This window comes from Prionailurus viverrinus, chromosome B3, assembly GCF_022837055.1.
Source record: "Prionailurus viverrinus isolate Anna chromosome B3, UM_Priviv_1.0, whole genome shotgun sequence".
NCBI lineage: Eukaryota > Metazoa > Chordata > Mammalia > Carnivora > Felidae > Prionailurus > Prionailurus viverrinus.
The window spans coordinates 113,433,255-113,452,321 of NC_062566.1; the positions used below are offsets into that span (position 1 = coordinate 113,433,255).

At 48.2% G+C, this 19,067-nt stretch overlaps 1 protein-coding gene across 13 annotated transcripts in view; it reads left to right on the plus strand.

The window, feature by feature from the left end:
* The window catches only part of RGS6 (regulator of G protein signaling 6), a 629,079-nt gene that overhangs the window by 485,241 nt on the left and 124,771 nt on the right, over positions 1–19,067 (plus strand). For all 13 annotated transcript variants that reach the window (XM_047862117.1, XM_047862126.1, XM_047862124.1 and 10 more), the window contains 3 exons: positions 11,833–11,883; positions 15,209–15,315; positions 16,523–16,574. In XM_047862117.1, the coding sequence (XP_047718073.1) occupies positions 11,833–11,883; positions 15,209–15,315; positions 16,523–16,574 (210 nt within the window). The remainder of the gene's footprint in view (positions 1–11,832; positions 11,884–15,208; positions 15,316–16,522; positions 16,575–19,067) is intronic.

A 19,067-nucleotide genomic window follows, 5' to 3' on the forward strand; every position in this document is an offset into this window, starting at 1 on the left:
GCGTTCACGGTAGTGCTGGCAGAGGCCATGAGGCTCAGGCTGAGAGCAGAAGAGAGGGGAAGGCCGGCATCCCGTTGCTGGGAACACATGAGATCATTCCTCAGCAACTCTGAGATCATTTCCCTTTAGCTCGTAAGCCCGGTTCTTTCTCTGAGTCGCGCCCGAATCACGGCCCTCGGCGTCTGGCCACAGTGCTTTGCGCGTAGATGATGCCAGAGCGTGCTCTTGACTCTTTGCCCTCCCGTGACTCTTCCCTTCCACAGAGACTTGCTGTTACTCCACCTTGACCTCGGTGCAAATGTTAGGTATGCCCTGGGTGCCGTTAGTGTGGTTTGCTTCGGGCTGCCGTGGTGGAGCCCTTGGCTTTACATCCAGGGCTCCCCCTCCGCCAGCCTCTTCCCACTGTTGCCTGCTGTTCCCGAACACCTGCTTCCTGACAGCGGGTCAGCTCTGGAATGGCACACACCTGTCTGTGGCCCCAGGGCACCCCACGATCCTCCAGTCACAGTCCTTGCAGCACACTGGTCCCCCTTCTTGCTGGAGGACAGCCATTTTATTCATCGCTGCAGGGAAATGAGCGAAATGTTCCAGTCACAGTAACGGCAGTCATCCTACCAGTAAAGCCAACATTTGCCCATCCTTTGCTGTGTGTTGAAGGACTCGGGGCGGAAGCTTTTCCAAGCTCACGTCTACCCTCTCAGACCGAGCTTTTTATCGTATCTCATAGAAACTGAAGCTTACGAAGGGCGAGGCACATCCCCAAGGCCACCGAGCTGGTGGCAGGGGGAAGCCGGATTCACACCCAGGCCACTTGGCTCCTAGCTGCTCCTGTGGGGGACGCCAGGCGAGAGCCTGGCTGGAGCTGGGGTACAGGTCTCCGAGGGGTCCTCGTGCTGCTTCGCCTCAAGAACGAGGAGCGGACCTGGAAGTATATCCCCCCCTGATAGAGAAGACCCCAGACCAAGGTTGAGAGGATGGCCTCATCCATCTGAATAAAAGAGAGGAGCTTGGAAGAGCCACGTAAGAACAAGCCACGAACTCTCTGGAAGGCCTGTGGCCTAGGCCTGGGGAGGGGCAGGAGAAGGGGCTTGGTCCCAGGCTGGGGATCTTTCCGTGGGGGACCAGCTCCGGACTTCCGTTCGCGCAGATGGAGAGGTCTGTGTTGGTTGTAGGCGAGATGTAGGGCCGGTTGGTGTCTATTCTGCGTCCTCATTTTAACCATCGTAACAGGCTGTTAGGTGGATCCTGTGCTTGACCCCATTTTGCAGGTGGGTAAACTGGGGCTCCGAGTGGTGGGGTGACTCATCCCAGGGGATCCTCTAGCAAGGGGCAGAGCCAGGCCCTGAGCTGGGTCTGTCTGATTACAAAAGCTCGCCCCACCACGCCAGAGCTATTCTCTGATAGAGCCCAGAGGCAGGTTCCAAGGGACTGGAGCCGGAATTAGTGCAAAACTGTAAAATCTTTGCTCACAAACCGGTGTGTCCCAGACTCTGCTTCAACCCCGGCTTGCTCACACGCCCTGCTGTGCACGCCTCGCCCGCCCCAAGGTGGTGGCAGATGTCCAGGGTACTTTGCAGACTTGAAACCTTAAAGCTGTGCCATTGGATCCGTGTAATTGCTATCATAGTGCGGATGGACGGATCAAATTCCTGGTAAGTGACTGCAGCCTGCAGGCCGGGGCCTCATAAAGGCTCTCCTTTCCTGCTCCCCTCAAGAAAGCCTCAGCCGCACGGATTAACTTAAATGTAAATTCGCATGTCCGTGAACCACGTTTCAGATTCAAATTCACACAAATGAGGTGACCGTTAGACAACACTGGAAGCCAATAGGGCCCAGATGCCTTCCAGCCACAGGGGCCCCTCCAGGCCTCCCCAGAACGCTCAGCAGCCCCCAGGACGTTTATAACACTCTCTGATGGGTGCGGCTGAATGCCTCCACTAGCTTGCTTCTCCCCTGGAGCCGCGGGTCTGTTTGCCCCTCATTCCTGCCTTCGGGTTGAGAGGAATGTGGGCCCAGAGAACAGAGGCTACACCCCAGTGGCCTTGTCCTCCAGGCCCCTGCAAGAGGCCCAGTCAGCGTAGCCATGTTCAGCCTTCTATTTAATAAGCTGATTGTGAAGCTAAGTCCTGGGCGCTCCCCACCTCCCCTGGACGCTTTTGATTGACAAAACTAATCTCTCCTCCACCCCCACGGCTGCCGCCACCGCATCCTCTTGCAAATCATGTCCTTGGCTGCTGACAATTAGATATAAGGCCCAGGATTGGGACGCAGGAGGGTTATGAGGTTATGAATCAATCGTGGGGGCTTGGGTGAGATAACAAACCAGGGGGCCCATCTCAGACACCTCACCGCAACCCTCAGAGCCTCCTGGTTGATTTATGAGTTGGTAATAACCTCGCCTGGTCTCCTGCCCCCTATTATTTTTCATAATGCACAGGGAAGCTTTAAATTTCAGAGAATGGGGAAACGCAGAATCTGAGTGGGGAGGCTGGGCTGCAGTGGGGGGTGCGCGGGGGCAGGGAGGGGGAGGGGAAGGCCCACCAAGGGGTTCCCAGCAGCCAGTCGTCTTTCCTGCCACATAGGCCCTGGGTCGCCGAGGGGCACGGTTGTCACAGGCATGGTCAGCAAGCCGATTTGCCTGGCCTGGAAGGACGCCCCAGGGAGGTGGCTCCCAGAGGCTGTGGTTTAGGAGGGGATACAGTGGTGATGCTTGGGGATCACTGGGTTCAAAATTTTGCTTGGTGTGTCTGGACTGAATTCCTCCAACCTGTCCGAAACCGAGTCAGACTGCAGAAGCCTCCCTGTGAAGAAGGGAGGATCACACGCTGGATCAAAGCCAGCGAAAGGCAGTTGGAACTGTGCAGTCTGGAAGCCAGTGGAGTGAGCAGAGGGACCGGTGGAGAACTGGCGGGGGACAGTGGCGGTGAGCCCCACAGAAGAGGGTGGGAGACTTTGCCTTTCCTGCACTCACCGTCCTCTTCCAGTGACAGCCAGGGTCGCATAAAGAAAAGAAGGCAGCTTTGGATTGCTGCCTAATATTTTTTTAAAGCTTTCATCAGGTTAGCTTTCTTTAGACAAGAGAAGACAGGAGTTTCGAAAGATAACAGTGTCAATGGATGAAAACCCTCGAAACTTTCATGTAAAGCAGTGGCTGCAAAATGCATTCCCCCCCCCCACCCCTACACACACACACGGTTGGTGCTGGTGTGTGATGAGGTTTCCTGGGCCACAAAAATTGAGAGAAAAATTTACAATGTAGTGAATATGTACCTGTGGGTGGATACATACTGTAGGATGTATATTTGAATGTAACTGTCGCTCGATGAGCATGTATTAAAGCCCAGCTCCAGGCCAGGTGTTTGCACGGTACCAGAGACAGGACAGTGTGACAGAGTCCTGCCGTCTCAGATTGATGGTTTAGCGAGTGTTAGGAGCGGAACTGTGTCTTCCCAAAAGTTTGGATGTTGAAGTTTTAACCTGCACTACCTTGGAGCGTGACCTTGCTTGGACACAGGGTTATTTCAGATGTAATGAGTTAACGTGAATTAGTGAGGGTGGGTTCTAATCCACTATGACAGGTGTCCCTCTAGAAAGGAAAAGTTGGACAAAGAGGCACACGTGCAGGGAGAGAGCCACGCGAAGATGAAGGTACCTCATCTCAAGAAAGCATCGGCCGCACAGATTAACTTAAATATAAGTTCACGTGTCCATGAACCACGTTTCAGATTCAAATTCGCACAAATGAGATGACCATTAGACAACACTGGAAGGCAATACGGCCCAGATGCCTTCCAGCCACAGAGTCCCCTCCGAGCCTCCTCGGAACACTCAGCTGCCGCCAGAACATTTCTAATGCTCTCTGATGGGTGCTCATGGAGAGATCGGGCTGATGCATTTGCAGGCCCCCAAACACCAAAGACCAGCAGACCTGCAGACGTGAGGAGAGAGGCCCAGAGCCCATTCTCCCCCACCGCCCTCAGATGAACCCCCACTGCCAACCCCGCCTTCTCAGGCCTCTGGCCTCCAGAACTGTGAGCCAATAAATTTCTGCTGTTTGAACCGCTCAGTTTGTGGGCCTTTGTTACAGAAGCCCCAGGAAACCAATACAGAGGGGGAGGCAGACGTTGATCCAACAATCACATCGTGGATATCTAATTCCAAATGGAGAGAAGTGCTCCGAAAAGAAGGAACCCCATTCTCTGCAAGGGACAGCCAAAGGACGCGACGTGGTTTGGAGATCTGTGAAGGCTTTCCTGAGGAAGTTAGAACCAAAGGACATGCCAGAGTCAGCTAGAGACAGTGGAGCAGAGAAAGGAGGGAACATCACTGGCTCAGAAATCGCTTATGCAAATGTCCTGCAGCGGGATGGAGCGTGGTGCATTCTGGGAGTGGAGAAGCAGTCCATGAGGCCGAAGAGGAGAAGAGGGAGAGGAAGAGGATGTTGGGACGTGAGGGACTGGCGCACACGGCTTGTTATGCTGGACCGAATGGCCGTGCATTGAGGGCACCCGCTCTACCTACCACCCACCGTGCCCAGAAGTCCACTTACTGGAGGACCAGGGCCAGAAATGGGGCCACGGAAGTCGGGCTCCTAGAGCTTACCTGCTGCAACTGCCTTGTTCGTTGCCCCTCCCATCTGACAAGCTGTCCATCAGCAGACCCCTTCGTAAAAGCATCAGAAGACATCTTGAGGTTCTCTAAGGCAAAAAGGCAGGCAAATCACACAAAAATTCCAAGTTGCTGTTGCTTCTTCCAGGCATACAGATGACTTGATTAGACTCTTGGCTCCAATACAAGGTCCCTAAAAATGCAGACTCTGTCCGCAGCTAATGTGCGCTAATGCGTATTCTGTAGCGGGCACTGCGCGGGCATGGCACGTGCAGAACTCCCTTTAACCCCTAGGGCCTCTGCAGCGGATCGGTTATTGTTTCCGTTTCCATCTCAGGCAATGAAGGCACAGAGCAGGTGGGTGAGCTGATGATCAACAGACCATTCCAGCAAAACCACGGGCCAGGTTTTGAATACATGCACTTACGGTACCCTCTGAGTAGGCAGTATTTCACCCCCATCAACCCAATGAAGACATGGAGGTTGGGGTGGAGGGTGGTTCAGGGACCTGCCCGGGGCCCCACAGTCTGTAAGTGACACAGCATGAGCTGAACTCAAGTCTGACTTTATAAACGCTGTGTTCTATTGGTTCCTAGGCTTGGTTAACAAGCATATGTCTGTGAAATTTTGTCATGGCGTTCCTTGGAAAAAGTCAAGCCCATTGACCAAACACGACTCCTCAAAATGCCATTAGAGTTGTCCTGGCACACAGTGCTCCCTCCTGAGTCTCCTCCTGTCTTCCTGCCACTATTCAGTGTGTTCACCCTCTGAAATCCTAAAGTTTAACATCTCCTCTTAAGTAAGGTCAGCTTTCTCTGCCAGCTAACTGTTGCATTTTGTGGGATTTTTTTTTAACTAAAAAAAAAGAAAGGTCTAAAACTATAAAGACTGCCCTACTTAGAATGTCCTTCCATTCATCTGCAAAATAAAGATGCTAATAATCTACTTACATCATGAGATTTAAAAAAAAATTTTTTTAAGTTTATTTTTGAGAGACAGACAGAGAGAGAGAGAGAGAGAGAGCATGAGCAGGGGAGGGACAAGGAGAGAGGGAGACACAGAATCCAAAGCAGACTCCAGGCTCTGAGCTGTCAGCACAGACCCCGATGCGGGGCTCGAACACGCAAACCGTGAGATTGTGACCTGAGCTAAAGTCGGACACTTGACCGACTGAGCCACCCAGGCGCCCCCATGCGACTAGTATCGTAGGGTCATTCCGCTGCCTGCAATATAGAAAGTGCTCAATGAATTATTAGCTCACTAGCTAATATTGGTAGTAATTATTATTACTACTAAATTAATGTCCCTGCTTCAGGGGGAAAAATAAGCACAGAGTATCACTTTTCCAGTTATTCTTCTGAGTACCGTTTGGAAAGTTATTCAGCAATAAGAGAGGATGTGGTGGACATAGTATCTGGCATGAGTTTGCCTGGATTCCAGGCTTGGCTCTTATAGGTATGTGGCCTTGGGCCTCTCTGGGCCTCATCCTTAAAATGGGTATACTAGTTATTATACTATACACAATTATTGTCAGGATGATATGTGATTACAGGGTCAAGTGCCCACCTCGGGCCTGGTGCACGATGGACCCTGGGGAATGTCTCCCTCCTTCAGGAATGTTGGCCTGCCTATGGCACCTACGTGATAAAGCGGCACGAAGCTGCCCTCCTCACTCACAGGTGTAGCAGAGACCTTGGCAGGTGTGTGAGAATCCCAGGGTGGGCTGAGTCATAACCTTGACTGCGGAGGACCAGGAGGTCACTCACGGCAGGAACCGTCTTATCTTTTGTTGGGCTCCAGGAACAGTTTACTCAAATGAAGGTGTCTTTCCCCAGTGGTGAGGACTGACAAGTAAGTTATCGATTGCTTCGGTCATCAGTACTATGATTTATAAGCTACCAAGTTTCACATAACTTGAAATTTGCAGGTGACTGGAACCAGTCTTTTATCAAGTTTGCATAATCTAATTTGGGCTAAGGTTGATACAATACTTTGGGAAGAATGGGGGAAAGCGTTTCAGAGTAGGATCCCCTTAGGTTCTGACTTATCCGGCAGGAAGTTCCAGGTATTCCTCAATCTTTGGGGGCACTTAAAACACATGAGGACAGGGGCACCTGGGTGGCTCAGTAGGTGATGATCTCACGGTTCGTGGGTTCGAGCCCTGAGTTGGGATCTGTGCTGATGACTCAGAGCCTGGAGCCTGCTTTGGATTCTGTGTGTGTCTCTCTCTCTGCTCCTCCCCCACTCATTCTCTGTCTCTCTCTCTCTCTCTCAAAAATAAATAAACATTAAAAAACATTTTTTAAAAAAAAAACACAAGGGGCGCCTGGGTGGCGCAGTCGGTTAAGTGTCCGACTTCAGCCAGGTCACGATCTCGCGGTCCGTGAGTTCGAGCCCCGCGTCAGGCTCTGGGCTGATGGCTCGGAGCCTGGAGCCTGTTTCCGATTCTGTGTCTCCCTCTCTCTCTGCCCCTCCCCCGTTCATGCTCTGTCTCTCTCTGTCCCAAAAATAAATAAACGTTGAAAAAAAAAAATTTAAAAAAAAAAAAATAAAAAAAAAACACATGAGGACAAAGTTCAGAATACAACCCTTCTGTAATAAGGATCTCCCCCAAACCGGAAAGAGAACCCCCTAAAATATTGGAAGATCTCACCAGCTTGCTCGAATCTAGTTTGTACCGAGGGGTACAGATGATCACCTTTAGTCTAGGACTATGGTGAGCAGCCCTGTTAGAGTCTACAAAAAGCTTTGGGGTTGGCCCAATGTCCAGAGGGAGTGACGAGCTTGAGGCTTAGGAGCGAGCCTCCCAATTCTTTACTCCTCTGGAGAGAGGCAGTTTTGTGAGTCATGCCTCATTTTTCTCTGCCCCTTCACTGGGGAGCAGAAAATGCCCACGGCCAGGGCCTGGGGGCAGCAGAAGGGTTCAGAGCTCCCCTTACCCTCTCCGCTGTGTGTCTGCAACCTGATCCCCCAGCCTCTCCACTGCAGTCTCTGGAGGAGGTCATCGCCTCCCTTTCTGCTCTTTACAATGAAAAGTGTTTTTCACTTTTAAAAAGCCGTATATTTAAAAAGCACTATATAGGGGCGCCTGGGTGGCGCAGTCGGTTAAGCGTCCGACTTCAGCCAGGTCACGATCTTGCGGTCCGTGAGTTCGAGCCCCGCGTCGGGCTCTGGGCTGATGGCTCGGAGCCTGGAGCCTGTTTCCGGTTCTGTGTCTCCCTCTCTCTCTGACCCTCCCCCGTTCATGTTCTGTCTCTCTCTGTCCCCAAAAAATAAATAAAAAACGTTGAAAAAAAATTAAAAAAAAAAAAAAAAAAGCACTATATAAAGCAATATATTAACGTTCAATGAATTCCAAATAATAAGGAAATGTAAAAAATAGAAATTTTCCATCATTGGACCCTCCACTCTCTCCAGGATAACCTAAAGTTAACAGTTTGAATATTCTGCCAGGGTCTCCTGGGTGGCTCAGTCAGTGAAGCATCCAACTTTCGCTCAGGTCGTGATCTCACGGTTCCTGAGTTCGAGCCCCGCATCGGGCTCTCTGCTATCTGCATAGAGTCTACCTCTCTCTCTGCCTCTCCGTCGCTCACGTTCTCTCTCTCAAAAATAAACATTCTTCCAGGGCTTCTCTTCTCGGTATCTGTATATATCTACACGTGTGTAATTAATAGAACACAAATGCAAATACATATTTTCTATTGTAAAAATGTCATTTTACAATACGCACTGTTCTTGATATGCTTTTTCATTTAATACACTAGGTGTTCAATAGATATGTATTGTATGGATGAGCCATAATTAATTATTCAGTCCCCTACTAGAGAAGTTTTGAGTTGTGTCCAAACACCCTTCCAATACACATAATGTTATATAAAAGACATAATTGGAATACATACCTACAGCACATATAGAAACATAAAGCATACCTACATCTGATAAATATATACTTAAATATACTAACAAACCACGCATGCTGTGGAGAACAGTTTCGGGTGCCCTCTGATGTATTTCATGGATATTCCTGACATATATGTTGACATATTAGCCTCAAAAAGAAAACTTTCAGCCAAGTGTTTTAGAACCTTTGGGAATAAAGAGTAACTATTCCGCATTTGTTCCTAAAGTTTTTATTTTGGCTTTAAGTCCTTGGCGGGGTATCTTGACCAAAATAAGAACCAGAATCCGACAGTGGTAACAAAGGGCAACAATTAATTTGAGAGAGAACAGAAAAATAAGCTGCTTCAAATTCTTTTCAGAATAGGAAGGAAAGAATGATTGGGGGCTGGAGGAAAAAAGGAAGAAAGGAAAGAGAAAAAAGGAAAAATGATTTCTCCTGACGGACATTTGAACTATTCTCGCCTGGTTCCAGTGTAATAATTATAGGTCTTTTAAAGGACATAATATTATGACAGATTTCCCTCCCTTACTTGTTCCTGGGGCTCAACATGGACCATTTGCTTCCAGCCACGAGGCTGGAGGCTGGCCCCTCCTGGGTTAGTCCAAGGAAGCCTAAAGCAGCCCATGCCCAAGAGAAGGAGGGGGGGAGCGTCCTCAACCCCTACACGTTGTTATGCTTGCTGAGGGCCTTCGTGCAAGTCTGCAGCGGGTGAGGCAGGCAGTGACCCAGGACAGGCAGGGGCGCAGCTCGGCCCTCACCAGAGCTTTGAGTACAGTCACCTCAGTCCCCAGATGAAGACCCCGACTGTTACGGTGGCTGCACCAGGGACAAGAAACCCAGGTCTGTGGTCCGCCACATTGCTAGGTGAAAAGGAAAGAGGCTTTTGTGACTTTCCCGTCTTTACCAAAAACAAAGTGCTTAAAAGGGGATCCTTCGGCTCCGTGAATGCAAACCAGGGCCTGGTGGACTGGGGAGAACAATTAGGCCAGACACTGAGCGCGTGAAAGCAAAAGAGGGTAGAAATCTAGACAATAGTGCTGAAGTCTCGGCTGGGGTGGAGGGGGGAACGGATATGATAGCGAGGAAGGAGTTTCAATGTGAATGAATACTAATTAGTGACATGGATATTAATGATGACAGTAATTAACAGGGGAAAGGAAGGGCTGTCATTGTCCCAGGGTGAGTAATCAATCTTGGCAGGTGATAAATAATGGTTCAGCAAGCTCAGCAGAAAGATAATCCGCCTGCCCGGGGGAGAGCTGTTGCTGATGCTGGAAACCTATCCGTTTCCAGGCAACCCACAAAAAAGAACTATTTTTCTTTTGAGGAAAAAACAGGTTAGAGTCTCTCCCCCACCCCCAACTTGGGATTACAGTTCTTATTTGATTTCTGCTTTGTTCTTCATGTCCTAGGACAAATGTTGAACTTGTATCATTTGGAAGAGACGGACACACATGCACAAGCACACACAGACGTAACTCTCCTTTCTCTCAAAGAATGGGAATGAACAGGAGTGGTTTTGATCCAAAGTTTAGCTCCTAGATGCCATCCGGGAGCAAGAGCGGGGAGAAGCTTTGAAGTTCTGCTTTTGAGGTTGAAACGGGGGCACCTTGCAGGGCTGAGCCAGTGGAGGCTGGTCTAGGGGGAGCACAGAAATAGTAGGATGGGGCCCTGGTTGTCTACGGTGCAAGGTTCCATACCCTCTCCAGAGAGCCAGAGAGAAACAGGCCTGTGCTGTTCTCACCTCTGGCAACCAGTCAGATTTCTGGGAAACTTTATTTCTGGGGAAAGGAAATGCTCCTCAAAGACCTCTGCTAGTTCTCCAGGTTTTCATCTAGGAATCTATTCCAGGAGAGCTATGGGCAGACCAAGCCTCAGACCCACGCACAACAGGACTCAGACATCCAGAAATGTTGCCCTTTGCAGGCTGCTTTCCATCAAACATTCCATCCTGAGGTGACAAACCACGTTTGAAGATCAGCCCTGGTTTAAAGTGAGATGGTTGAGTGACAAAGGTGAATTGACCAGAAGTCCAGAACCTTCCAGAAATTTGGACTCCCCTACTCCCACGTTGGCTCTAGGTGCGACATTTTCAAAGGGAGGCAAACAAAAGGAAACATATTCAGAGAATTCTGACTAAAACGGCGAGGGTCTCTAGGTCATGTCATGGGAGAAAATAGCTGAGGGGCCCAGGCATGTGTCACCTCGAGGGGGAAAACCTCAAGAAGAATGTTGATAGTATATCGGACAGACTCTCTCCAGAGCAAGAAGTCTGGGTTTGTTTTTCTATCATCAGAGGGCAAAACTAAGTCCAAAGAGAGGACTTCACAGAGGGTCAGATTTCTGTTCTGAAAAATCAAAGATGATTTCACTGGGACAGGCTGACTAGGAGGGAATCTGTAATTCCCAGGTACTAGGGTTTTTCCAAGTGGAGATTATGGTACCTCTTGTCCAGAGTATTACAGATGGGGCTCCTATATTGGCTAGGGTTGGAGTAGACATGCTTTAAAAGTCCCTTCCAACTCAAGATTTTATATTAGTTAAGGTAGAACTTGATGTCAAAACGAATAAATCCCAACTTCTGTGGCTTAAAACAATAAAGTTTATTTTTTAATCAAGTCAGAGCCCAAAATAGGCATCAATTTTTATGACTGTTCAGGATCCCAGGCTCCTCCCACATTGTGGCTCTGCCTTCCCCTGTGTTCTTGGGGTTCTCTACATTCAGCCAGCAGATAGGGAAGGAAAGGGTGTGGTGGGTCCCATGGGAGTTTTTATGGTCCAGGCCTAGAAGTGGTGTATGTCATTTATAGCCATATTCCATTGTAAGAACTCAATAGGAGCATTTTCATTTAAAATGGGCCCAATGAAAAAATTAGAGATTTGTTGTTGTTGTTGTTGTTGTTAAGAAACTGTAAGGTCACCTGTGTTAGTCAGGCCTTGTCAGTTAGGGTAGGGAGCTGAAGAGGCCTCCTCCTTCAGGAAATATCCTGGGGTTCAGATATAGTATAATTTCACCTAACCTGTCTCAGGGAAATCATTAAAATCTATATTTGCAGGAAGTTTCCTGTAGATACTCCCTAGAAGTGTGGACACAAGATCATCCTGAGTCATCAAAAATGGATTTTTTTGAAAAGAGTGAGATTGTGACTATGGAAGCATCCCAATGGATAGACATGGTTAATTAGGATGGAAAATTGTCAATATTATCCAGCTCTCTGGGTGTGTGCTAATTGGAATTTGGGGATTCTTAGGTAAACATGTTTCTTCTGCCACAGAGTTAAGCATTCGTGATGTCTTCAGTTCAAATTGCTTTATCATTTCAGGTACTGACATTGTGCAATGGCTTATGAAGAACCTCTCCATCGAGGACCCAGGTATTTGACTCCAATTTTATCCTCCGTGGTATTGAAAAACATCCCATAAACAAGTTCCAAACCAGATTCTCCCATTCTCCTGAGAACTGGGCTTATAAATGTGAGTCTTGGGGCACCTGAGTGGCTCAGGAAGTTAGACATCCAACTTCGGTTCAGGTCATGATCTTGTAGTTCGTGAGTTTGAACCCTTTATTGGACTCTGGACTGACAGCTCAGAGCCTGGAGCCTGCTTCAGATTCTGTGTCTCCCTCTCTCTCTGCCCCTCCCTTGTGCATGCGCGCTCTCTCTCTCTCTCTTGCCCTCTCTCTCTCTCTCTCTCTCTCAAAAATAAATAAACATTAAAATAATAATCATAATAATAATAATAAATGTGAATCCCAAGATGTGGAGTCACTCTATTTGCAAATAAAATTAATTTATTTTCTCGACTGAATACCTATCTTTATAGAGCCAGCTCTTAAAATCAGATTGCCTGATCCACAATTAAGATGTTTAATTATTTGCTAAGACTCCTTCTGTTTCCTCCTTCTGCAAGAAGTGAAAGAATGATTTTTTTTTTCCCGAGCCTTAATTGTGCATTTCAATTAGGAAAACCTCACCAGAAAGACAACAACAGAATTCTGGCCAATAAAACAGTTTCCGAATCTGTCCTCCCACCAGAAAATCAGTAGTAAAATTTATTTTCCCAGCCTAATTAGAGAATGAGGGGTTTCAGAAAAGTGAAAATTCCAGATAAGCCAACCTTAGGATCTGTGTGTTTTTGTTAATGCGTTTTGGAGTTTATAGTACACTTCCTGTTTTACTGAGTATCCTTGATGCCTGAAGGTCATATTTATCAATATCCAATATCCATTCATGTATTCTTATGTTCTTGGGGAGTAGACCTATCTGCCCTTAATTAAATGGCTTCCAATTGCTATGCGTTCTAAAGATTTTTGTTAGTGCCCTTTCTAGGTGTCCGACTTTCAGCTGTGATTCCTTGCTGTGGTCACGAAGTCAGCTCAGGAATTCCTATATTTTAATCTGATGCTCCTAAGAGGCTATTGACTACGAAACAATACAATTTACACAGAGTTCAATTAAATGTAGTCGCCAGAAATCCGAGTGCCAGAAAAGAAGTGGGTCATTCGTGGGAGGGACACTAGCCTTTTTCACCATCATGATTAATGGCAACTTCCGTGACAAGTGAAAATTCGTAATTCTGCTCAAGCTCTTAATCCACAGGAGGGAACCTGCGAATTCAAATCCTTTTAAGGCTAGAACCCAGATTAACTGCCCCATGCATTTCCCTCATGCAGCCTGGACTTCTGATCGTCCGCTTGTAAAAACTGGGCTGAATGCATTTCTACCAGTTCAGTGGCACATACTTAAAGTCAATGCTTCTTTTGTTATAATGCTTAACCGAAGGAGTACCATTCTTCGGGGTAGTCTTTTCTCTACCAATAGCACTGTTTTCTTACCCCTTCTAAAATACTCACTGTATTTCTAAGACGTATTATTATCATTAGTAGCGGTAGTAGTAGTGTGGGAGGAGAATAGGCTTCAGAAGTCCTCTGGCCCTGGTATGAGGAGCTTTCCCTGAAAGCTCGTAAATAAGCAAGATCATGTCTATGAAGGTCTCTTACACTCCGATGGCCTTGAGAGGACATCAAGGTGTTGGGAACCATTTAGGCTTCTGAGAAATGGTTGAGCAGGAAGAGTTAAGAACAACTCACCAGCTGGGAATACAAGGGTAGAAATGAGACAAAGCAAGGCCCTGGGAAGCCAGGCACATCCAACATCTGCCCCTCCCCTCACCCTCCCTCCCCACCTGCCATATAGCTAAACAGAACCACAAAGGATGAAGTGAGAGTTCCAGCTCCTAGGTCGGGGACATGAAAGTCACCCTCTTACTGGATTGTGTTCTTTCCTCCCTGGGGAAGGAGCAGCTGCCAGTGACGAAACTCTGCTTTTTTGCCGTCCCCATGATTCTCGAAGCATCTAGACTTTAAAAAGCAAACTGGTCATCAGTGAGCAAATAACATCCGACTTCATTCATTCTGACTCCACCAGTTATTTCCAAAAGAGAGGAGTTCTACATAAGTAAAACACTTGGATTAGATACAACCTCTTGAGAAGTTTGCAAGACAAAACAAGTTGCTTTAAAAAAAAAATTCAGGGGGCGCCTGGGTGGCACAGTCGGTTAAGCGTCCGACTTCAGCCAGGTCACGATCTCGCGGTCCGTGAGTTCGAGCCCCGCGTCGGGCTCTGGGCTGATGGCTCAGAGCCTGGAGCCTGTTTCCGATTCTGTGTCTCCCTCTCTCTCTGCCCCTCCCCCGTTCATGCTCTGTCTCTCTCTGTCCCAAAAATAAATAAACGTTGAAAAAATAAAAAAATAAAATAAAATAAAATAAAAAAATAAAAAATAAAATAAAATAAAAAAATTCAGAGCTTATGAAATTAATCATTCCTGGAGACTCCTTAAGCGTATCAATCACTTTCACATCCAAAAATTTGTTTTTAGCAGTAAGAGTACTTTTATATTGGTGGAGGATTATCACGCATGGTGGAACCATTTGGATTTGTTATTTTTCGTTCTCAGCTCTGCTCCGAATAGACACAAATTCTTACCTACGAGAATCTATTTATGGCTGGTGCTGAGTAATGAAACAATGGGCTGATTGTGGCAAAAACATAAACACTTCTGTCAGGTTGGCCTCCATCTGCTACTGCCCACTGCATTACCTACCCTTCCTCCAATTTTCTAAGAAAGTGAGGTTTTACTCTCTGTGCATTAGAGAAGGGTAATGCTGTCCTCCCTCCAGTAGGACTGTCATATCGGGGAATGCCATGGGCAGTGAGACTGCATGCTCATTTTGCTGGGGCTGATAAACATGATGAAACAGGCACATGAATCAGGGCTGCCGAAACCTACCGAGCACCAGGCACTGCTAAGCCCTTTTACATGAAGCATGTGTCTATACCAAAGCCCATGCTCTTGACCATGAAGCTACTTTCTTCCGCAAGTCTTGGGGAAAGTCAAGCGATGTCAGACTCTCAGAGCTGGGATCCAAATGTTGGTCCAAATGGTCCAAATGTCTGGGCCACCCCAGACACATGTTGGCCCTTCCTAGCCACTGATGCCCCAACCCCCACCTCCGGCCCAGTGCATTTATTTATATCAAAGGCTATCAGTCAATCAGCCGATCAATCATGCAGCTATCTGGGGGTGATGACAGTTGGCTTCCGGTTGCCCTTCTGCCCTCCTGACTGACATTCCAGCTAAGGAGCCCTGCGTTCTGACAGCTTACTAAACACTCCTCTCTCTCATGCCCTGTCCATGCAGTTGAAGCAATACACGTGGGAAGCCTTATAGCTGCCCAGGGCTACATCTTTCCAATCTCGGACCACGTTCTCACCATGAAGGATGACGGCACCTTCTACCGTTTCCAGGTAGGCCTGCCAGCTCCTCCTCCTGAAGAATGTTCTCTTATTATATGATCTCAGATTAAAACTACCTACAAAACTGAGGGTATTTAAGGGAGCAACCTTTACCTCCCCCCAACACTGGGAAGGCCAAACAAGCTTTTATCTGGGCCATTTGTTGTTGTTGGGAGGGGGCACCTTTTACACATATCTCCTCATTCAATCTGAAGAACAAACTTTTAGGGTTATATATATCATCCATTTGACAGATGAGAACACTGAGGTGCTCCGAGGTCTAATAAATCTAGGAGGTGGCCTTGATTTGAGTGTCGGTCAGCCTGATGGCAAAGTCCTTGATCTTCCTACTCTGTCATGCTGCCTTCCTGGTCTGAAGTTTCTGTCCACTACCTAACCCCTCCCACTCCTTTTCTCAAGTCCTGTTCTAGAGGGAAATGGGCCAGAGGATAAGAGGCTGTGTCAAGGTCAACACCAATGGAGTGGAGTTTTTTAGACAGGGTCAAAGGGCATTTTAGTCTGCTCTAGCTACTATAGCAAAATACCAAAGACTGGGTGGCTTACACCACCAGTGTAGAAATTTCTCACAGCACTGCAGGCAGGAAGTCCAGGGTCCAGGTTGCAGCAGGTTAGGTCAGTGGTGAGAGGGCTCACCCAGGCTTTCAGACAGCCGCTTCTCACGTGGTGGAGAGAGAAAGCAAGCTCTCTGGTGTTTCCTCTGATAAGGACACCAATCCTATGGGATCAGGGCCCCACCCTGTGACCTCACGGAACCCTAATTACTTCCTTACTCCAAGTGCAGCCACCCTGTGGGTTAGAGTTTCCACATGTCGGTGTTAGGGATACATACTTCAAAGGGAGAAAAGGAACTTGGAGCTTGTGTTCCCCGGGAAACTGTGCCAGCCTGACTTTGGCATTAGACGTCTATTGTCTTGGGATAAGACATACTTGCCCTGTTAACGAAGTTTCTCATTTTCGCATTTCTTTTGCTTACCTTAGATGTCATTTCTCAATACCCAGATTGAAATGTTGACGGCCTCTGCTGTATTAAGACCAGGAGAGAGTTGGGGGGTTGGCATCAGCACAAAGGAGCCGGGGCAGAGCCTGTCACGGGGAGGGGTCCTCCCTGGACGCAGGAGAGGGTGGACCCAGGCCCCAGGCAGAGGAAGGCAAGTCCCGGTGTGCCTCTGAGTCCTGACATCTGTGCTCTTTTGCGCAGGCCCCGTACTTTTGGCCTTCAAACTGCTGGGAGCCTGAAAACACCGACTACGGTGAGCAGTGAAGAGGCGTCACTCCTGGGAGCGTGGACGACAAACGCTTGGTGTCTGGGTGACTGCCGCACAGAGAGGAGGGGTCGTTATCCTGCTCAGTCCTTTTCCGAGCGTTGACATGTAATAAGCTCCCTGTTCCACATAATGAAGAAAGGCAGAGCACACTGAGAGATGCAGCCTTTGGAGGGGAACAGGGGAAGGGAAGGAACGTTCCATCAAGCTGGCCAGTATGCTCCTTTTGTGGAGCCAGGGAGAACCAAGATAGTGACCGCTGACCACTCCCTTCTGGGGCAAGGTTTCAGGGAGGGCTGGATCAAGGGTCCACCCCCACCCCCACCCCAGCTCTTTCTATTCTCACAGACTTGTTAAGAGTTATGAATAATTCATTGGTGTTTTTGATAGCTAGAGAAGTTAGGCGGAAAAGAAGCTAGACCAGGGAGGAGTGTGCAGAAGTTACCTGGACTAGGAAATTAGGAGTGGGTGAGGTTGGGAGTTTGGCAGGCAGGGAGTTACCTCTGTCCAGGCAGGACAGAAGTTATTTTGTCTACAGAAGTTACCTTGTCCCCATACTCCAGATGAAGAACCTGAGGCTCAGAGAGGCCACAACCTCACACATAGCATGTCGTATTCTACTTCTCTGGATGCCCAGTCAGTCGTAAGCTCCATGAAGCCAGGGACTGGTCCTGCTTGCTCATTCTCATATTCCCCAGTGCATAGCACAGTTTTGCTGGCACTCAGCAAATAGTTGCTGACAGTTCTGGTTCTTTATTAAAGGCGATTGACAGATAGTAGAAGCATCAGCATTGGAACTCAGATCCGAGTGGCTTCAAGGCCCATGCTGACTGACGGAGCTGCTGAGGCAGTCCACAGTGGCTCTCCTTGGGCCTGGGGCACTTGGTGAGATCCCAGCTTCTCCCCAAGCTCTTTGCAGGGTTGCTTGCACGGGGAGACAGAGGCAGCTGCACAGAAGGGAGGGGCATGGGCAGCTGGGCAGTGATCAGGGAAGCCTGTCCGGGAGACCTTGTGATAAGCTACCCTGTCTGGATCACTCCCAACGCCAGCAGGTGGGGAGCAATGCCGAGGACGGGGTGCAGACAAGGCATTGCCCAAGGAGGCTACAGTCGTTGTGTTTCCAGGTCCGGAGGACGGCCCTTATGCAGGGGGCAGGGCCCTCTGATGGTCTCTGCAGCTGTCTGCAGGGCACCACTGCGGGGTCCCTCTGGAACTGGGCTGTGCTCTAAACCATGTGATAAGTGGATAAGCAAGGCTTCCAACTCAGAATCAGAGCTACATTTGGCTATTCACAAAATTGGTTCTTCTGGGGCTGAAACGCCGCTCACAAAAGCCCAACTCGGAACTTGAGTAACCGTGGCTCAGTTCCATGCAGCAGCCGGGTGCCCTTGTGAATGTAAAAAATGATATTTTTACAGGCTGCAGAGAGGGGAGGAGGATGGCAAGACCAGATAACTAGACTCCAGTAAGATGAAAATATTTACTTGAACATGAGCCCATAAAGGTTAGGCCATCTCACACCATACACCCCAGGGCACTGGTTCCCTTTCTCTAGAGGGATTCTCCACGTCATAATTTGAGTAGAGTGGCACAAACAAGGGTAGGAATAACAATTTTATATCAGGCTTTCATTAAGGCAAAATTATTTTGAATTCCTGTGCCTCGACTTCGGCAAATCGGATGGAGAAGTCAAGGTGCGGGCTCCAAAAGTACTCACCAGCATTTACAAAGCAGTTCAGTCAGAAAATCAAAGTTTTTACCAAGAGAGATCTCAGCACAGCGGCTCCAAGATCAACTGGTTCCACTAGCTGTGTGATCTTGGCAAGTTATTTAACCTCTCTGTGCCTCAGAAATTTCCTGTGAAAATTAGAAGAATAATAGTACTCCTTTCCTAGTGTTGTTTTATTAAGATGAAATGAAATGCCTGTAAGGTTTGGTGTGTGGCCCCACAGAAAGGAACCAATAAAAAAAACCATGGTGGTGGTTAGTGTTATTATCACTAAGGTAATGTTTCACAATATCAGTTCTGCGGGGGCCATCTTGCCAGAGAGGATGTAAAACCAAAGCTAAGGACTCAGGATAGGTATAATTTGGATTGATGAAGAATCAGACACTTTCATTCATTCCACATACCTTTACTGACCACCCACTCTGTGTCCGTTGCTTTGACACAGATTTGGTTAAGTCACAGTCCTACGATCCAAGCATTCCAGGCTGGGGGAGGCAGCGTGATGGGGAGGAAGAGGGTGGTGAGGAGTCTGATCTGAGTATTCACAGGTTTCCCGTTGGTGACGAATGACTGAGAAGGCTGAATAGTTTGGGGAGGGACAGGTTTATAAAAAAAGCTGTCAGAGTCAAGGAGAGACATTGAGAATGGACGCAGCAGCTTCAGGGAGTCCCAACGATGGGGAATGACCTGGAAACGTTTCCGTCGTCCGTAAACTGAGGATAATCACAGGACATACCTGGATGAATGAATGA